This window comes from Phalacrocorax aristotelis, chromosome 1, assembly GCF_949628215.1.
Source record: "Phalacrocorax aristotelis chromosome 1, bGulAri2.1, whole genome shotgun sequence".
NCBI classification, from domain to species: domain Eukaryota; kingdom Metazoa; phylum Chordata; class Aves; order Suliformes; family Phalacrocoracidae; genus Phalacrocorax; species Phalacrocorax aristotelis.
In genome coordinates this window covers 55,605,710-55,622,168 of record NC_134276.1, presented here as the reverse complement: position 1 = coordinate 55,622,168, position 16,459 = coordinate 55,605,710, and the positions used below count along the sequence as shown (strand labels likewise).

The window sequence follows — 16,459 nt, the reverse complement described above, 5'->3', positions numbered from 1 at the left end:
TATTGTTGTCATTGGAAAATATTTCCTCATATTGAGCCTACATTTCCTCTGCTACAGTATGAAACCATTGTTTTTCACCCACTGCATGACACAGAGCAGATAACTACTTTCTTCTATGTAGTTACCACAGAAGTTTTTGAAGGAATAGCCTAATTCTTCCCTAGGCTTCTCATTTTAAAGAAACTAGGGTTGTCCATTTTTTTAAGTTACAGCCTTAGATTTCAGAGTATATTCTTGCTCTCTTTCTCCCAACTGGTCCATGACTTTCTTCAAGTAAACTACCCAAAACTGAACGCTGGTTCTCCAGTTTATCAGTGCAAAACAGAAAAGTTTCAGTTCACAAACCTTCTCTGCTGTATTTCCTACAATGGTAGTTGCCTTTCTCACAAAGAGCATGACTTCCAACTTCTGTCAGCTTTTGATCCATCATTGCTCCCAGAACTTTTCTTACAGAACAGATCAATTCCAAGTTATGCCCCATCTTCTTATGTCTTCCACTGTTTCTCCCCCATTAAAAATAGCACCTTGCATTTGTTCCTGCTGAATGTTTTTCAGACTTTGTTTCCAACTTGTCAAGATTATTTTGAGTTCTGTCTTTCAACGAGATTTGACTCGCTGATGTTTTCTCATGTTCTTAACAGAGAGGCTAAAAACACTAAATGAAAGTTTTTCCACATGTCCTTAGAAATCTTGGAAATCTAAAAGGCTACAGAAAATGCTATCTTTGAAACAACACTAAACATTCATTCTAAACTACCAACTTTATATTGCCGCCTTCTGCTGGAGTTCAGTCTTCTTTCAACCTCCTACATTTTACCAGCAAACCAGCTTCCCACAATTCTCCAAATAAGCAGGAAGCAGGCATCCCTAGCTCTATGAAAATTAAGACTCCCTATAGCCACTGCTTCCAATGGAATAATACTTTAAATTTGTACTTCCGTTTTTTTCTAATGTATGAGCACTACACAAAGTGTAAGAGTTCTAAATTAGAGTATGCCTACATTGATCAGTGTGTTACACAGACATAAAGCAAAACAGTAGTTAGCTGGGTACTAACAAAAATATGATTACAAAAAATCTTAGTATTCATTGAGTATATGAGTCTGAACAGTGCACCTACATCAGCTTAATTGTAACTCAGGTGTTGTTGAAACTAGGAGAAATAATGAAGTGATGGTAAATAAACATAGGCTGAGACAAGACTCCATGAGTACAAGTGTGCATTAAAAAAGAACAATTTAAGAAAAGACTGATGTGGTGAAAACTGTTATTACAGAAGCCCATTAAACCCTTACGTATATATACCCCAGGAATGCCATGTATGCAAATAAGTATCTAAAAGATAAGAATGAGATACAGTGGAAGTAAATCCCTCTAGAATGACAAAAGACTCACTTGCAATACAAAAATAAAACTCAGGATTAATAATGAAATTTTAAGTATTAATCTAAATCTCCACATTTCTGCACTTAAAACAGCCCCTTAATGCTGTGTTTTATGTATGTAGAGACATACTGGGTCCAATTCTAAGTTCTACTAGCATACTGTTTATCTAGCTTTGGTATTATAAAGGAACCAAAATACCACCTGAATAGATGATTTCTGAAGTTAACAAGGTTTGTATAACAGCTTTGCTCCTTAGACCAACCAGCGGGTATAATTATTTTCCTGCATTATTAAAATTCCCTACTTCCTCAGTCCACAGGGGAACAAGATCGTAGCTATGGGGAAGGTCTGCAGAGCAACAGAGAACAAGGAGCGTAACTCTGGTGAACCAGAGAGATTTTTGAGACCTGCATCCCTCAGTATAACAACAGAGTGACAACCAGGTCTCAGCCTGTCAATGGTTTTGACTTTTAATAGAATCATTCATTTTAATTTAATTAACAGAAGTTGGGATTCACAGGTATTTGGATTTTAGCTTACTTGTATCACACTTAAAACATAAAGGATTATGGAGCCAAGAAAGAAGAAAATGTTGGAACTTCAAAGTATTTCTTCACATAGCAAATAATCTAGAGGGCAATGTATCATTTGAAACCACCAGCGAGATACGCCAGGGCAGATTTAGTTTTACAAGGATGAACAGATATACCATTATTTCTTGTGGCTTGCCATGCTACCAGAGAAAGCAGCTCAGAAGATTTCAACACATTTTCTAGCTCACACAATTTATTTTAGCTACTGACACAACTTTATCATATTTAAATGTAGTAATTGTACTGTGACCTCAAACAATACAATTTAACAGTTTGACTTCATTTAATTCTGGTCTAGGATGAAGGGGACGTTGATCTATTGTGTAGTAATAATTTCACAGAAGAACATGAAACTGCACCAGAAAAACCTGACTCAATATACTCCAGAACTTAAATCACAAAGGCCTAAGAGTTTTCCTACAGAGTAGTAAATGTGTCAGGAAATGCTGTATTGAGGAATTCAGTCTATTACCTCTTTCTTACAGAAGCATACTTGCCAAGTCCACTGTTCTGGTGACAAGTTGCCACATTCATATTTTTAAATCAGTTGTACAGCACTACTGTTGCCAAATACAGGAGCACAAAGAAAAGTCCATTTGCTTTCAGACTCTGCAACCTAATTATTATCTCTAAATTTCCCATTGAACCACACAAGCTGCTTGTTCTATCTCATTCATTGCCACTTTTTAAAGGTTTATGAGCGCTCCATGTTGAAGAACAGTGAAGTGACACAAGATCTACTATTCCGTTGCGCAGAGCTCCATCCCACTCCAAATCACCGGATTCTTAGGTGACTGTTCAATTCCTCTCCAAGTTACAAACTCTGGGGATTTTCTTTCCCCTACATGGAAACTCACACTGTGTTGTGACTATACAAGGGTTGACCCTGGTGGCACTTGTTCCTTTTGTTTGGAGGTAAGGAAAAGGGTCAGCATGAACTGTGCAAAAGGAGAGGGTGTGTGTGTATATATAGGTCTATAGCATATAAAATAAATGTTAAAAAGCATTTGTTTTAATGGTTACCACTTGAATGGAGACGTTAGAGCAATCCCTGTACAGCACTCACAATCTGTTTCTCAGTTATTATTAATATAATAAATACTAAAAATGCAGAGATGTGTAAGAGTGTCAAAATAACTGTCTTGAAACATGATCATCATATAGCTTAAGTTCTCTAGTGACCTTTATTATTGCATGGGGTTGTTGTGACCCAAGTGCAAGGCCCAGCACTGAGCCTTGTTAAACCTCATGCAATTGGCCTAAGCCCATCAATCCAGCCTGTCCAGATCCCTCTGCAGAGCCTTCCTACCCTCGAGCAGATCGACACTCCCACCTGACTTTGGACCCTCTGTAAACTTACTGAGGGCACATTTGATCCCCTCATCCAGATCATTGATAAAGATATTATACAGAACCGGCCTCAATACTTCTTTACATGAAAGGAAATTAAAGACAAAATTACTAAAGTACATAGTTCAAAAATATATGAAGTGCATATAGTATATAAAATAAATACACTTTAAAGTATATGCTTTGAAAATATCTGTTTAAAAGTAAATAACGAAAGAAAACCAGTGGGAGAAGTAATTAGTGTTAGGCTACATATTTGGGAAGGATGGCTTGCATTCCTGCAACAAGAACTGCTCACATGTGTTCCACCAAAAAAATGAAAACCTGTAATTCTCAAGCAGTCTTGAAACCATCCCTCTATAGGGAGGACGTATCATCACTGAGCTACAGAGGCAGGCTCCTTTCTTTGGGTCAGTGCTTCTCGAATTCCCTTCTACACTGTTAAATGGCATTACTGGGAAAGTGAAAAGTGCGTATGTCCCACATTAGCCTCTGAACTGGTGTTTAGGGCATCCTCCTGAACTGGCAGGTGATAAAATTTTAGTCTTTACAGGCTGAGAAGGGCCTAGAACCTACACCCTGAATCACTGCTCCGATTGTACGCAAGGGAAGCACAACCATTCCTCTTCAAAGGCATGTGTGTACCCCTATTTTTCAGGGAGAAGGCACCTACAGGGGAGATGTACACTGCACACACTCTGAAAACACCCCACTGACTGAGCCCCTCAGGAGATAAAAGCAACAGAAATGTAGTTTCTGGGTCATGATTTCACTTAACTTCACTTAAATGTCACTTCAATCCCATTCTTGTGAAGACTGAGAAACCTTGGGATTGCACAAGTATGTTATCTAGATACCTAGGGGTTTTTTTCTGTGCATTGTTTTTTGGTTTTTTTTTTTCTGGGGAGAAGGAAAGGAGAAGGTGTTAAAACACCAAGGCAGAAGAGTACAACCCTCACTTAAGAGAAGTACAGCTAGTTACCAAGCTCTACAGAGTCTACAACCCTAGGTCTGCAACATATTATACTATTATGGTGCAAAAAAAGACATCTAATATACAGAAGTTGGAAGGAAGAAGGCAGAAGAGAGGGAAGGAGAGATCTCTTTCCACATTTTACCAGTGATCTCCTGATCATGACACCCATTGACAGCTGCAGTGGGCAGGCTAAATGGCGATACTCCCAGAAGGCAGAGGGCAACTGCAACTTGTTTTTAGCATTAAACAGCCTACATTTAAAAAAGGCAAGGCTTTAATCAACGTTGCTGCCCATTTAATGACCCTAGGCAGTTTTCATTCTGCTAACCATTGTAGCTTCACAAGTTAAGCACAAGAGGGTGACCAGAAGTTACCGTCTTATCCTGTCCAGCCAAGTGGTTGTAAAGGCCATAAGTACGCATTAATAGGCAAATGACAAGACTTCAGGGCTTTGTCCTCAACACCTGTGAATTCTATATCCCTTTCTATCACATACAACCTCATATTGGCACTATTTTTCACATCTTCCCAGCTCCTAACCAGTATCTGCATTATGCCTCATAATTCAGAGGAAAACTGAATAGTGTGCAGGGTAATTGCTAAAAGGCAATCCCACCACCAGTCCAAATAACTATTAATTTATCAGAAAGATTCCTATTGTGCACTGGAGCAACTGTCACTCAACCACCCATTCTTTTTTATTTATTTTTAGAAACTCAGAAAATTTTTTTTAGAAACTCAAAAGCTTACAAAACTAGAACCCAAAAATGAACCTCAAGAACAAACTACCCAAGACAAAGAACAAGGTGGGTGAAAATACCGGAATAACAAAATCTCTCTTTTGTAGCACTCCAGGCAACAATTTTACATTTTAGTATCATCCAAATTAAAGAAGTTCAGGAGGAAAGCCAAGTTACTTGTTTACAATTTAGATCAAAGCAATTTCTTTGTTTTTCTCAAGTATCATTTTTTAAAAGTCACAAATTCCCAAAGCAATGCAGTTTCTAATCACCTGCATGATCTAATACTCCTCCTCTGAAAGCATAAAAGCATAGGGAGAAACTAAAAATTAACAGGTAATTTATTATATGCATAAAATAATCCCAGATGAAAATCAAGAAAAGTATGAACAAGTTTGGAAACAAAAAGCAGAAAGCCTTACCTTGGAAAGCAGCTGCATTACGAGATATTAAAAATTTCAATGTAGCGCTTGATGTTTGGAGCACCTGCCGAATATCTTGCTTTGCTGCAGTCTGATACCTTTCTTCCATCTTTTTGGTACAGCATGTTGGATTTTTAGAAGTACAAACCTGGAGATCAACTCCTACAGAAAGAGGTAATTGCACTGATTACTACAAAACAGAAGTACACAGTGCACAAATACATTGAGAACAGTTACTCTTTTTTTAACATAGAGATACATAAAAGAAATACTCAAAGCTTTAAAGACATCTGGTCTTGTTAAACAAAAAATAGAAGGGGATACTAACTGAAATTCTGTGGAAAGAGTACGGTTATTACAGTTAATTAATGTCATATAATATCATTTCCCTGACACTGTAATCTTATTCCAGCTGTGAGTATTGCTTATTGCTAACTAACATTGGTAAAAGACATTGGATATGCATTGTACATCATCTGGAATAGTGAACCGCTGGGCCAGCTCGTGGCTGGCACTCCTGTTCTTCTGTAAATCTTGGACCGGAAAGAGCTAACTACTGCTAAATATTACAGACGCACCAGTGGAAAGCCCATTCCTGATAGCAGCAGTCCTAAATTCCACTCTAATCTCTCTTAGTGTGTCTTTCTCCAATGTATGACATTCCCATGTACCTGTCATACCGATCCACTACTTCACTAACAGGTCTGGAAATGTTCCTAGAAAGGAATGCCTTTTCAAATTTTGGGCATGCTGAAATTGAAGAGAAGCAATTCAGTACTGTTATAACAGCTGTCTGTTTCATATTTTTTAATAACTGGAGCATAATCAAGCATGAAAATACTTTATTCACCTTCCTTGTTATCATTTGGTGTTTAAAACCTTTTTTAGACTGTATCTGAACAATGCTTTCTAAAATGAGGAAACCAACATCTCATGCAAGAAGAAAACTGTGAGAATTTATATTAATACAAAATTTGTCTGACGCAAATTCTGTTCTCAGACACGCTGTTTCACTAATAGATAACACAAGATTTTTAGCAAATACAGTGGAAAAACTTTTTTTATCTGCTTTGTGGACTAAATTCTAATTCTGTGGTTGTATGTTTATGTAGTCTTTCTTCATAATAGGTAAAAAGGGAAGCTCATGATCATAAGACAAAAAGTAAGAATTCACAAGTCAAAACTTAAATCCACATCACCCTTGCCTCTATACTTGCTCTTACACCACTTCTTTGTACTTAACCTATTCTTTCCCTACCACTAAACCTACAAGATTTAACATTCCTCTATAATCTTTTTTTTCCTCCTTATTTTTCTCTGATAAATAATTCTAAGGTAGTATGAATATAGTTATGGAGAAAGGGAGGCCTTACAAATTTTGCACCCTAAATATTCCATTAGTTATCTTATGTAAATTAGGTATTTTAAATAATATACTCCAGAAAGCTAAGAAAGAAAAGTTAAGCTACTGAGGGCTGGGTTGTAACATTCTGGAGGAATAGTAAAATCTTCAAATTCATTATATCAAACTTATGCCTCTTTATCCATGTGTTGGTTGAAGCAATCTTAAAGAAAGGATTCCTGGCCCTGGAACTTCGCCTCAGCTACACAGTGGGAAAAAATGTTATTATTTACATACAGCAATCCCAGTCCTGAAGCAGGAACCCACTGTGTCATATTTAGACAGGTAGAAAAGATCCAGAAGATTCCTTAGAAATCACATTTAGAAAAGCACAAGACCAGAATGAAATAGGTAAATAATATGGACCATAAAAAAAGAGTTATCCAAGTCCTGCATGAACACTTTTTTTCTGCAATACTACCCAGAAGTAATTTGATTCCCATGACAAATAAACAAATTTCCCTTGCTAATTGCAGGTCATACGGTCTCAGACTTGCTGAACATTTCCTTCTGGCATCGCTGATTTCCATCTTCGCAATTCCTGGTCCCTCCATCCAAAGCAGGTGCAAAAGGACACATCTGAACCTTCAGTATTAAATATTTGTCCTGGTTTCAGCTGGGATAGAGTTAATTTTCTTCCTAGAGCTGGTATAGTGCTGTCTTTTGGATTGAGTATGAGAATAACACAGATAACGCAATGATGTTTTAGTTGTTGCTAAGTACTTTTTATGCTGGTCAAGGGCTTTTTTCAGCTCCCTGTGCTCTGCCAGGCGCACAAGAAGCTGGGAGGGGGCACAGCCAGGGCAGCTGATCCAAACTGACCAAAGGGATATTCCATACCATGTGACAGCATGCTCAGTGTGTAAGCTAGGGGGAGCTGGCTGGGGGGCAGCAATTGCTGCTTTGGGACTGGCTGGGCCTCGGTCAGCAAGTGGTGAGCAATTGCATCACGCATCGCTTGCTTTGTATGTTGTTGTTGTTATTATCTTACCTTTTTTTATTTGAGTTATTAAACTGTCTTTACCTCATCCCATGAGTTCTCACTTCTACTCTCCCAACTCTCTCCCCCATCCTACCAGGGAGGGAAGCGTGCAAGTGGTTGTGTGCAGCTTTTTTGCTGGCTAGGATTAAACCATGACAATACTACAGAACTTCTCTTAATTTTTAAAGCATCTTTTCTGCTTCATGCTTTAGGTCATATGACACAAGTTTTCAGGCAAAACTAATCCATTTTAGTGAGAAGTGCTGCTCAGGAATTGATATAATTCCATATTTATGAAGACAAAAGTTTGACTCTATATACACAAGAAAAGTGTATATGGTAAAAATATGTGCCTTGAAATAAATCTATTTCACACACATAAGCAGCAGTAAATATCATTAGGTTAAAGGAAAAGCAGTAGATACTTCAAGAAATCCTACTACCATACAGAATTCACAAATCGGAGATTGCCTTCATGGTAGCATGCAAAAATAAAAACGTAACCTCTGCATGTGAAAATGAACTAAGGCAAATGATATCTCTAAATCTCTTTGAAGTGGTTTCCAGTAGCAGTTTAACACACAGCAATTGGTACACCTACAAGCCACAGTCCAGGAAGCTGAACACCTTCACTATCACAGCAGAGAGTTAAAAACTCTCTTCCAAAGCAGGTATGAATCACTGAACTTCTGTGACTATTAAGAAATTTTATTTAAGTATTATACTATTGCTTCAAGATATCTTTTGCCTCACACAGCTTGATGTTTTTGAAAGTTATTAATCCTCATCATTTATTTAAAAACAGAATGTCCATGTCCTACAGTACGTACATTTTTACAATTTACAAACTAAGTAATTTCTCCTCGCTGGCTGCCTTTACAATCTCTTGCCATATGAAAACTTACATATTCCATCCTCTGACATTCCAATTCAGCCAAAGAATGAAAATAAAGCTACAAAATTAAGACGGTCTATTAAATTATCTATTTATTAGCTACTCTAGTACTTACGTTATGCACGCCAAAGAAAACGCTTAGTGTCAGAGCCAGCCTTAAACAGTTACTTGCCTCCAAGCAACATTAATGATCATCTTAAAATAATTTTATTATGAGTATTAAAAATACAGTTCACCAATGCTCTACAATCTCCAAATCCATGTAACTATCTATAGACAGCCTCCCTCTCCTCTGCATGCTCCATGCTTCCCCAAGCCAGATTTCAATCTTCTGACCCCACTGACTCCAACCTCCCAATCCATATTAGCTCTCCAAACCGAGGCCCCTGCACTGCTGACCATCCCTACATTCCTACAGCATTACCACATTCCCAGTCCTAGACACCACCAACCCCACCCCCAAAATACTGAAGCCTCCTTTCCTCTCATCCCACCGGTCCTCACAAAATAATGGCATGCCCTGTTATAGTCCAAAGTGCAGCCCAAGATAAAACAAAGCAGATATAGAAACTTCTACATCACGTAAGAGCAGTATAATTCCGATAAGCTGCTCTGGGTACAGGCTCCTCTGAAGAGGGGAATTGATGCAGAGCAGCTAAAACTCAGTAACCAGGGGGGAAGGAGCAGCAGTGGGAACGGACCAAGCCATGGGACCCAAGCAACCACTTAGGTGCTTGTGCTTAAGGCTGGCCACATCTAGGATTTAAAACAGGCAAAGCTGGAACCTGAACTACATGGAAGTTTGTGTTTCTGCAAGCTACCGCTGTAGCTCTTACGACACTTGTTTAAAAGTTAAATCTTTTTATCAGGGCAGTGGTGATGGCTTCAGCAAACTTTGGTTCTAGAAAGAGACAGCAGGTTACTCAAGAGAATGGGTCATGAGAACAGATTTGTGGTACAGGACTTAAATGAAGAAATGTAAGGATTAAAGCTATGTTAATACCACCTGTTCCAGGCGTGAGTTATAATGCATGTATATAAAACACATATAACTTCAGGTGCAATAACTCTAATGCAAAATATATATATTTTGACATTGTTTAAGGAAATAAAATACTGCAGATTTCTATTAATCCTTTTAAATCCTCTTGCTTGTGATTAGATACATTTGTTGTCATACCAAATCCTAATTCATTTAAATATTAGCCACAGCAAATGAGAATTTTAAAATAACATACTGTTAAAACAGCAAGCAGCAAACTGGACTAACATACCACACACCCACAAACAAATTAAAGGAATGAAAAATAAACCTGCAGCAATATTTACTCATCATACCAGAAAGGTCTATCCACAGGTATGACATACAGTTCTCTCTCTCTCTCTCTCCCCGCCCCCCATTTTTTTTTCTGTTCTTGAAGAGTTTATCACACGAAGAGTACCACAGTATTAGACAGACCAAGGTAGAGTCTGTAGCATGCCACCAGCAATACACCTGACAAACATCATGAGAAAAAATGTTTATACTGCTAGCAATATTTAAAGCATTACATTACAACAGCCTTTTTTCCTTTTTGGTTACTGAATATTATCTTCTGCTTGTAACAAAAACCAACTCACTACTGTCAAAAAAAGGCAGGCAGCTACCTAGTCACGTAACAGACACTGTAAAAGAGAGGAACCATGTTATTAAGTTGTTTGGACACATTTCAATGGCATACCAATTTCAGACTTACTGTATTCTTTACTCCCCTGTATGTTCTTTAGGTTCTTTACTGAAAATGAAAGGTTTTATTTATGTTTGCTTATTTAAAAATAGATTCTCTATTTTTATTTATTTATTTGTGCATATGATTTCTCTTTACTAACCTTCAAAGAGGTCAGCAGAGAGACCAAAACGGAAGAATTAGTCATATAACCCAATCTATTGGTGTTTGTCTATTGGTCTCATGTTGACAAACCAGCAATTTTACAATTCTTTGCAGTACTTGTTTTTTCTTAAAACTCCAATTCTGCTGTTCCAGGAAAGTCTTTTATCTTCATAAGGAAGTTTCTAGCCAGCATGAATTAGGAAGAAAAAGCGCAGGGGGGACAGAGGTCACTTGTGATACTTCAAATTTAGAACAGATTTTTTTTAACCCAGATGCATGAATTTTGAGATGTCTGGTACACCACTATTAACACTCCTGCTCAAACTTGTATTTGGCAACTAATATATCCATTAATTTAAGCACAACTGAATTGGGACTCTACAATGGAAATATCCTATTAAGAGAATATTTTTGTCCTGTAAGATTGCCTCAAGAAACAGAAGCTGAACAGTTAGGTACAAATCCATCATTTCATCAATCCACCTAATCAGACTAACATCTAGATTAAATCATGAACTCCTACATTGCTGAGACCTCTAGGGCTATTAGAAATTTTGCTGTGTGATACGTGTTAAATTCATGTCTGAACTTGCCCAAAGTCCATCTTTGTCAACAAACATACTCAGCACCTTCTTAAGAGACTGACACAGAAGGTAACTGAGAACAGCCCTGAGCTTAACTTTCCCTCAAAGCTGCATCAGTTTTATGGGGACAATTATTTAATTTCCAGATATCCAGAAGATAACCCACTGCCCCTACATCATTCTAAAAAAGGTCTCTCCACTCTACCTACAAGGTGCTTCTTCAGTTTACTGTTAGTGCTGAGATTCCTCACGATGGCTTTGACTTCCAGACCCTTATATTCTACCAGACGTTGGAAGCAATCATTCTCAACATGCTCCTCTCACTTCCAATTTCACGAAGCAGCCCAAGAACCCAAATCCACTCATGTCATGTACCTCTCTTTCACAAGTATTTAATATAATTATATATTTATATAAAATACAAATTTTTTTCTAGCACAATTCCCAGTAATTTTAATATTTCTTGATTTCATACTTAAGTTTAATATGCCTAACTATCCTTACTTTCTTCTTAACCTCAGAAAATTTTAAGTATTATTATAAGCACCCAACAAATCTGTCAGAATAACAAACAAAGCAGTACTCTGAACTGGAATTAAATGACAAAGGGAAGGATAAATTAATCTAGAGTAATTTTACTAAGCATTGTCTGCATTAGGACTTTCTTGTTGTTCTTCACGAGCTGAAAACTTGATTATGAAGAAAACCGAACTATGCAGTGTCACTCTGAAGACTCACACACTCTGCAGCACTTTTCACAACTTGCTTCTCTCCAGTGATGAAGTGTCCAATGTACACATCTTCCAGAGATAAACTTAGATAAAGAAGTTGGCATATCAAAATTGAATACATTTTCAAGGCCACAAACAGAATTAATGAATTAACAAAGCATAGAAAGTCTTAAAAGCAGAAAAAGTTTGAAGGTTTGACTGTTAATTTGCAGGTGGAACATAATAAATACACTCAAGTCTGATTTTCAGGGCTAGGTTAGCTATTTTAGTAGATCTGAAAAGCGTTAAGAATCAGAAGGATAATTTTAAAAATTAAAATTAGACACTTTTGTATTAATGTCATCAACAAGAATTTAGATTTTCTAGCTCTTCTTTAGGGGCACATACACAGAGATCAATCACAGTCTTCACTGACTATAGTTTTAAACTAGGTCTATGATCTTAAATACCAGTCTGAAATATCAAGTATATCCTTTTTAGGGCATCACAGAAGTGCTTCCATGGTATTCAAAGTATTAAAAAACAACTGTTCTGACTTCCCTCTATGACATGTGCCATTGACTTGTTAAATGAAGAAGCGAGGTCTGTAAGTGGCTGGAGTAAGTTGAATCCAACTGGAGCACGGACAATGACTCTTCTTTTTGTTCATGACATCTGTAAACATCCTCTGCTCTTTCTTTTTCCTCTGCGGGTTTTTTTTGGGGGAGGGTGGAGTGTGTGTATGTGGGTGTGGGGGAATCAGAGAGATGAGATTGGTGGTTAGCTAAACTGCCTCAGCTATTACTGAAGAGTCAAGAGTAAAATGTTTGGCTTGGTGTCCCTTAGAGAAAAGGATAGCAGCAGCCTCAAATGAAGAAAGACAACACAAAACCCAACTAATGAAGCAACCCGTCAAAATATGCAGAGTGTTCACTTGAAGCTGATAATTCACAACTTGCAATGTCGCCATTGCTTTTCTTTCGGCTTTGAGTTGCATGCAGAAGGGCAACGCACAGTAATCAGAGCACACCAGTAGAGAAAAGGGGCTCCTGAATTTTGGCCTTGTCAGCACCACGGTGATGGGATCTCATGAGAATTTCATGCATGGTTTCTTCAGGAAGCACAAATTCTGTTAGGTGATTGTTGGTCTGTACTCTGCCTGGCCCTAGGCACATCTTAGCTGTGGGATGCAGCAGCACTCCCCAGATAGGGAGTCTTTGCATGCGTGCTGGCCATGTTTCAACTCCATACTAAGCTCCAGGCACCTGATGTTCCCCTCCAGCACAGGGATAGGAAGATTCACCCACACAGGCCACGCAGCAGCTGGGGCAGACACCAGCCAGTGGATGAACAGAGCTACAGGGTCCTGCCATGCAATTTTTCATACAGCCTATTTCTCCCTCTCTCCTTATGTAATTCCAGGACTGGTGTACACTTTGGTTTAGTTGTTATTGTAGCAAAGATTAATTCACTGATGTTAAAAACGGGAAAGTGCTATAGTTGTTTAGCTTCTAGCAATGATTAAAGACAGTGACATTAAATACACATAGAGATACCACACTTCTTCCCTGAAAATGTAAAACGTTAAACCGTATATCCTCCTGATTGGCTTCAGGCTCTGTATTTCCTGATCAGAACTAATTTTTGTTCTTTTTGACCTTCATTTGAGAACACATTTGTCACAGCAAGGTCATTACGTTTAATACAATTCTATTCCTAGTGCAGAACAAACAGAGAAAAAAAAAATGCCATGTTTTCCTGTTGCTATCCTCAGTTGTAACTTACACCAATTTTTTTGACTAGCAACATAAAAGCATTCACATTTTACAGGGCTGAATCAGATTAGTTAGTAAACTTTGAGGTGGTTTCTTTTAATTAAAAGGTACAGATTTCTTGAAACTACAATTTTTCTCGAATTTTACCTAAAAGAGAACAAGTAAAGCGCAATTTAGGCATTATGTGACATGTTCTAAGTTAAGTTAATGCTTTTTATGATTATTTAAAACTAATTTCATTTATTCTTTTTCATTTAACCTATTTATTAATTTAAATATGCAATAAACCATCCACCACCCTTGGCAAAGCAGCCACTTCAGGAAAAAAAATTTCACCATAAGGATGGTCAAACGCTACAACCGGTTGCCCTGAGAGGTCACAGAGTCTCCATCCTCAGAGAGCAGACACAGTCCTGAGCAACCTGCTGTAGCTGACCCCGCTTTGAGCAGTGGGCTCCCCTAAAGGATCTCCAGAGGTGCCTTCCCCCCTCAGCCGTTCCACCATCTGTGACAACAGCAGTTGTTCATACCAGGAAGGTGCACCAAAACCACAGAACTGCCCAAAACTCATCATGCTGAAGAGGAAGACGACCATTACCTGTATCAAACAAACTGCGGAATTACAAGATTGTTGAAACAAAGGAGTGACCTTGGCAAGAAGCACAAACATTTGTGACAGCAAGGGAAGGCGGTGGAGAGGAGGCAGCAGCTGTCACAGGGGGTCTGTCTCTGCTGGCAGGACCCAAGGGGCACCCCCGACCCCTGCCCAAGCCCCTGAAGCCTCCCCAGAGGGTGCCAGGGGCAACCAGCACCCAGTGGTGGGCTGGCAGAGTGGGGCAGCACACAGGGACCTCACCTCGGGGTACAGCAACACTGCCTTGCTGGGGGGTGCATCAGTGGGGCGTTGGGAGAAGCAGGGGTGCATACAAGGAAAGTTTTGGCATTAGTTAAAGAAAGGTGCTTCAAAACTTGCAGGCGTTTAATAAAGTTTTGTGTCTAGTACTGTGTTTATCTCTTGTATTACTAGTATTGATCCTGAATGTATAATTCACTGATTGTCAGGCGTCTTTAACAAACCAGTAAACCACTTTCATCCTGGTTATCTTAGGCTACTTCTACTGAGCAGGTTTTCCCTTTAAGTATCACACACAGTACTCTGGCTTTTACGACCATGGGTCCCTCTTTAAGGAAGGAGGATTATTAGTGAAAGACAGGATCTGTCTGACAAAGTGGAGCAAGAGCAACTTCACCAAGAGGCTGGCCAACCCGGCAAGGAGGGCTTTGCAGTAGGCATGTCAGGGGGATGCTTACTTGCAAACTGTTATCAACATGGGAAGGGAGATCAGTGGTGTGTCGTGGTTTAGCCCCAGTCAGCAACCAAGCCCCGCTTGCTCACTCCCCCCTGGTGGGACAGGGGAGAGATTCAGAAGAGCAGAAGTGAGGCAACTCATGGTTTGAGATAAAGACAGTTTAACAGGTAAAGGAAAAGCTGCGCGCAGAAGCAAAGCAAAACAAGGAATTCATTCACTCCTTCCCATGGGCAGGCAGGTGCTCAGCCATCTCCAGGAAAGCAGGGCTCCATCACGCATAACGGTTACTTGGGAAGACAAACACCATCACTCCGAATGTTCCCCCCTTCCTTCTTCCCCCAGGTTTATATGCTGAGCATGACGTCATATGGTGTGGGATATCCCTTTGGTCAGTTTGGGTCAGCTGTCCTGGCTGTGCCCCCTCCCAGCTTCTTGTGTGCCTGGCAGAGCACAGGGAGCTGAAAAAGTCCTTGACCAGTGTAAGCGCTACTTAACAACAACTAAAACATCTCCACATTATCATCACCACTGTTTCCAGCACAAATCCAAAACATAGCCCCGTACTAGCTACTACGAAGAAATTTAACTCTATCCCAGCTGAAACCAGGACAGATGGTAAGTGCAAGTGACCCAGAGATGGGTGCAAGAGCGTGCTCAGGAAGGATAAACCAGGTTGAAAGGGGGCCCACCTCCAGCACAGGTATACAAATTCACAGAGCCCACACGTGAGGCTACATTATCTGGCCCATTAAGTTGCCTGGTTACGGACTATTCAGTATAAATGAAATGGCAAGCAACAAGAAAAGTGACAAATAAAATAAACACAGACACACAAACACTAAAAAGCAGGAGATAACAGGAGCAGTAACAAAGACCAGAACTTGTCACCCACTGACTGATGGGCTACAAGAGAACTTGGAGCCTTTAGGAAAGGGTCAGCCTGAACATTGTAACTGATGAGGAAGGAGAAAGGAGGCTAACCCAAGTATTGTTGGATACTTGGGACTGTGGAAAACTTATTATGCAATATCATAAGGGGCTTGTGGGACTGTACAAAACTTCTTATGGGATGTTTACGGTAAGATCCAAAGGTGGGATGAGAGGAGACACAAGCATGCAAAAATAGAGGGGAAGGGGGAATAAAGCATTAGTCATCTGTAAGCAAAGCTAGTTAGTACGCTTGCTTCACCAAGCACTGCACCTGAGCACCTTGGTCTATCCTATCTTCTCAATAAACTCTTTTCTCTTAACTAAATTTTACGTATAATTTCACTCTCTGTCCTATTTGTGAGTGCTGCAAGATCTATATACCAGCAACTGGAGAAACCAGGGACTACGTTTATGCTTAGGTGTGAGAGGCCTAAATGCCAGAAACAGCAATACCTCTATGTGTTTATAATTCTCTGGTGAATTTAATCCCATGTGTGTATGTGTAATTCACTAGCAAATTTCAAAAAAGAATT

The 16,459-nt window shown here is 39.2% G+C and overlaps 1 protein-coding gene across 4 annotated transcripts in view; it reads right to left on the bottom strand.

The window, feature by feature from the left end:
• GPC5 (glypican 5) overlaps positions 1–16,459 on the bottom strand; it is a 763,124-nt gene that overhangs the window by 736,625 nt on the left and 10,040 nt on the right. For all 4 annotated transcript variants that reach the window (XM_075089583.1, XM_075089590.1, XM_075089601.1 and 1 more), the window contains exon 2: positions 5,468–5,629. In XM_075089583.1, the coding sequence (XP_074945684.1) occupies positions 5,468–5,629 (162 nt within the window). The remainder of the gene's footprint in view (positions 1–5,467; positions 5,630–16,459) is intronic.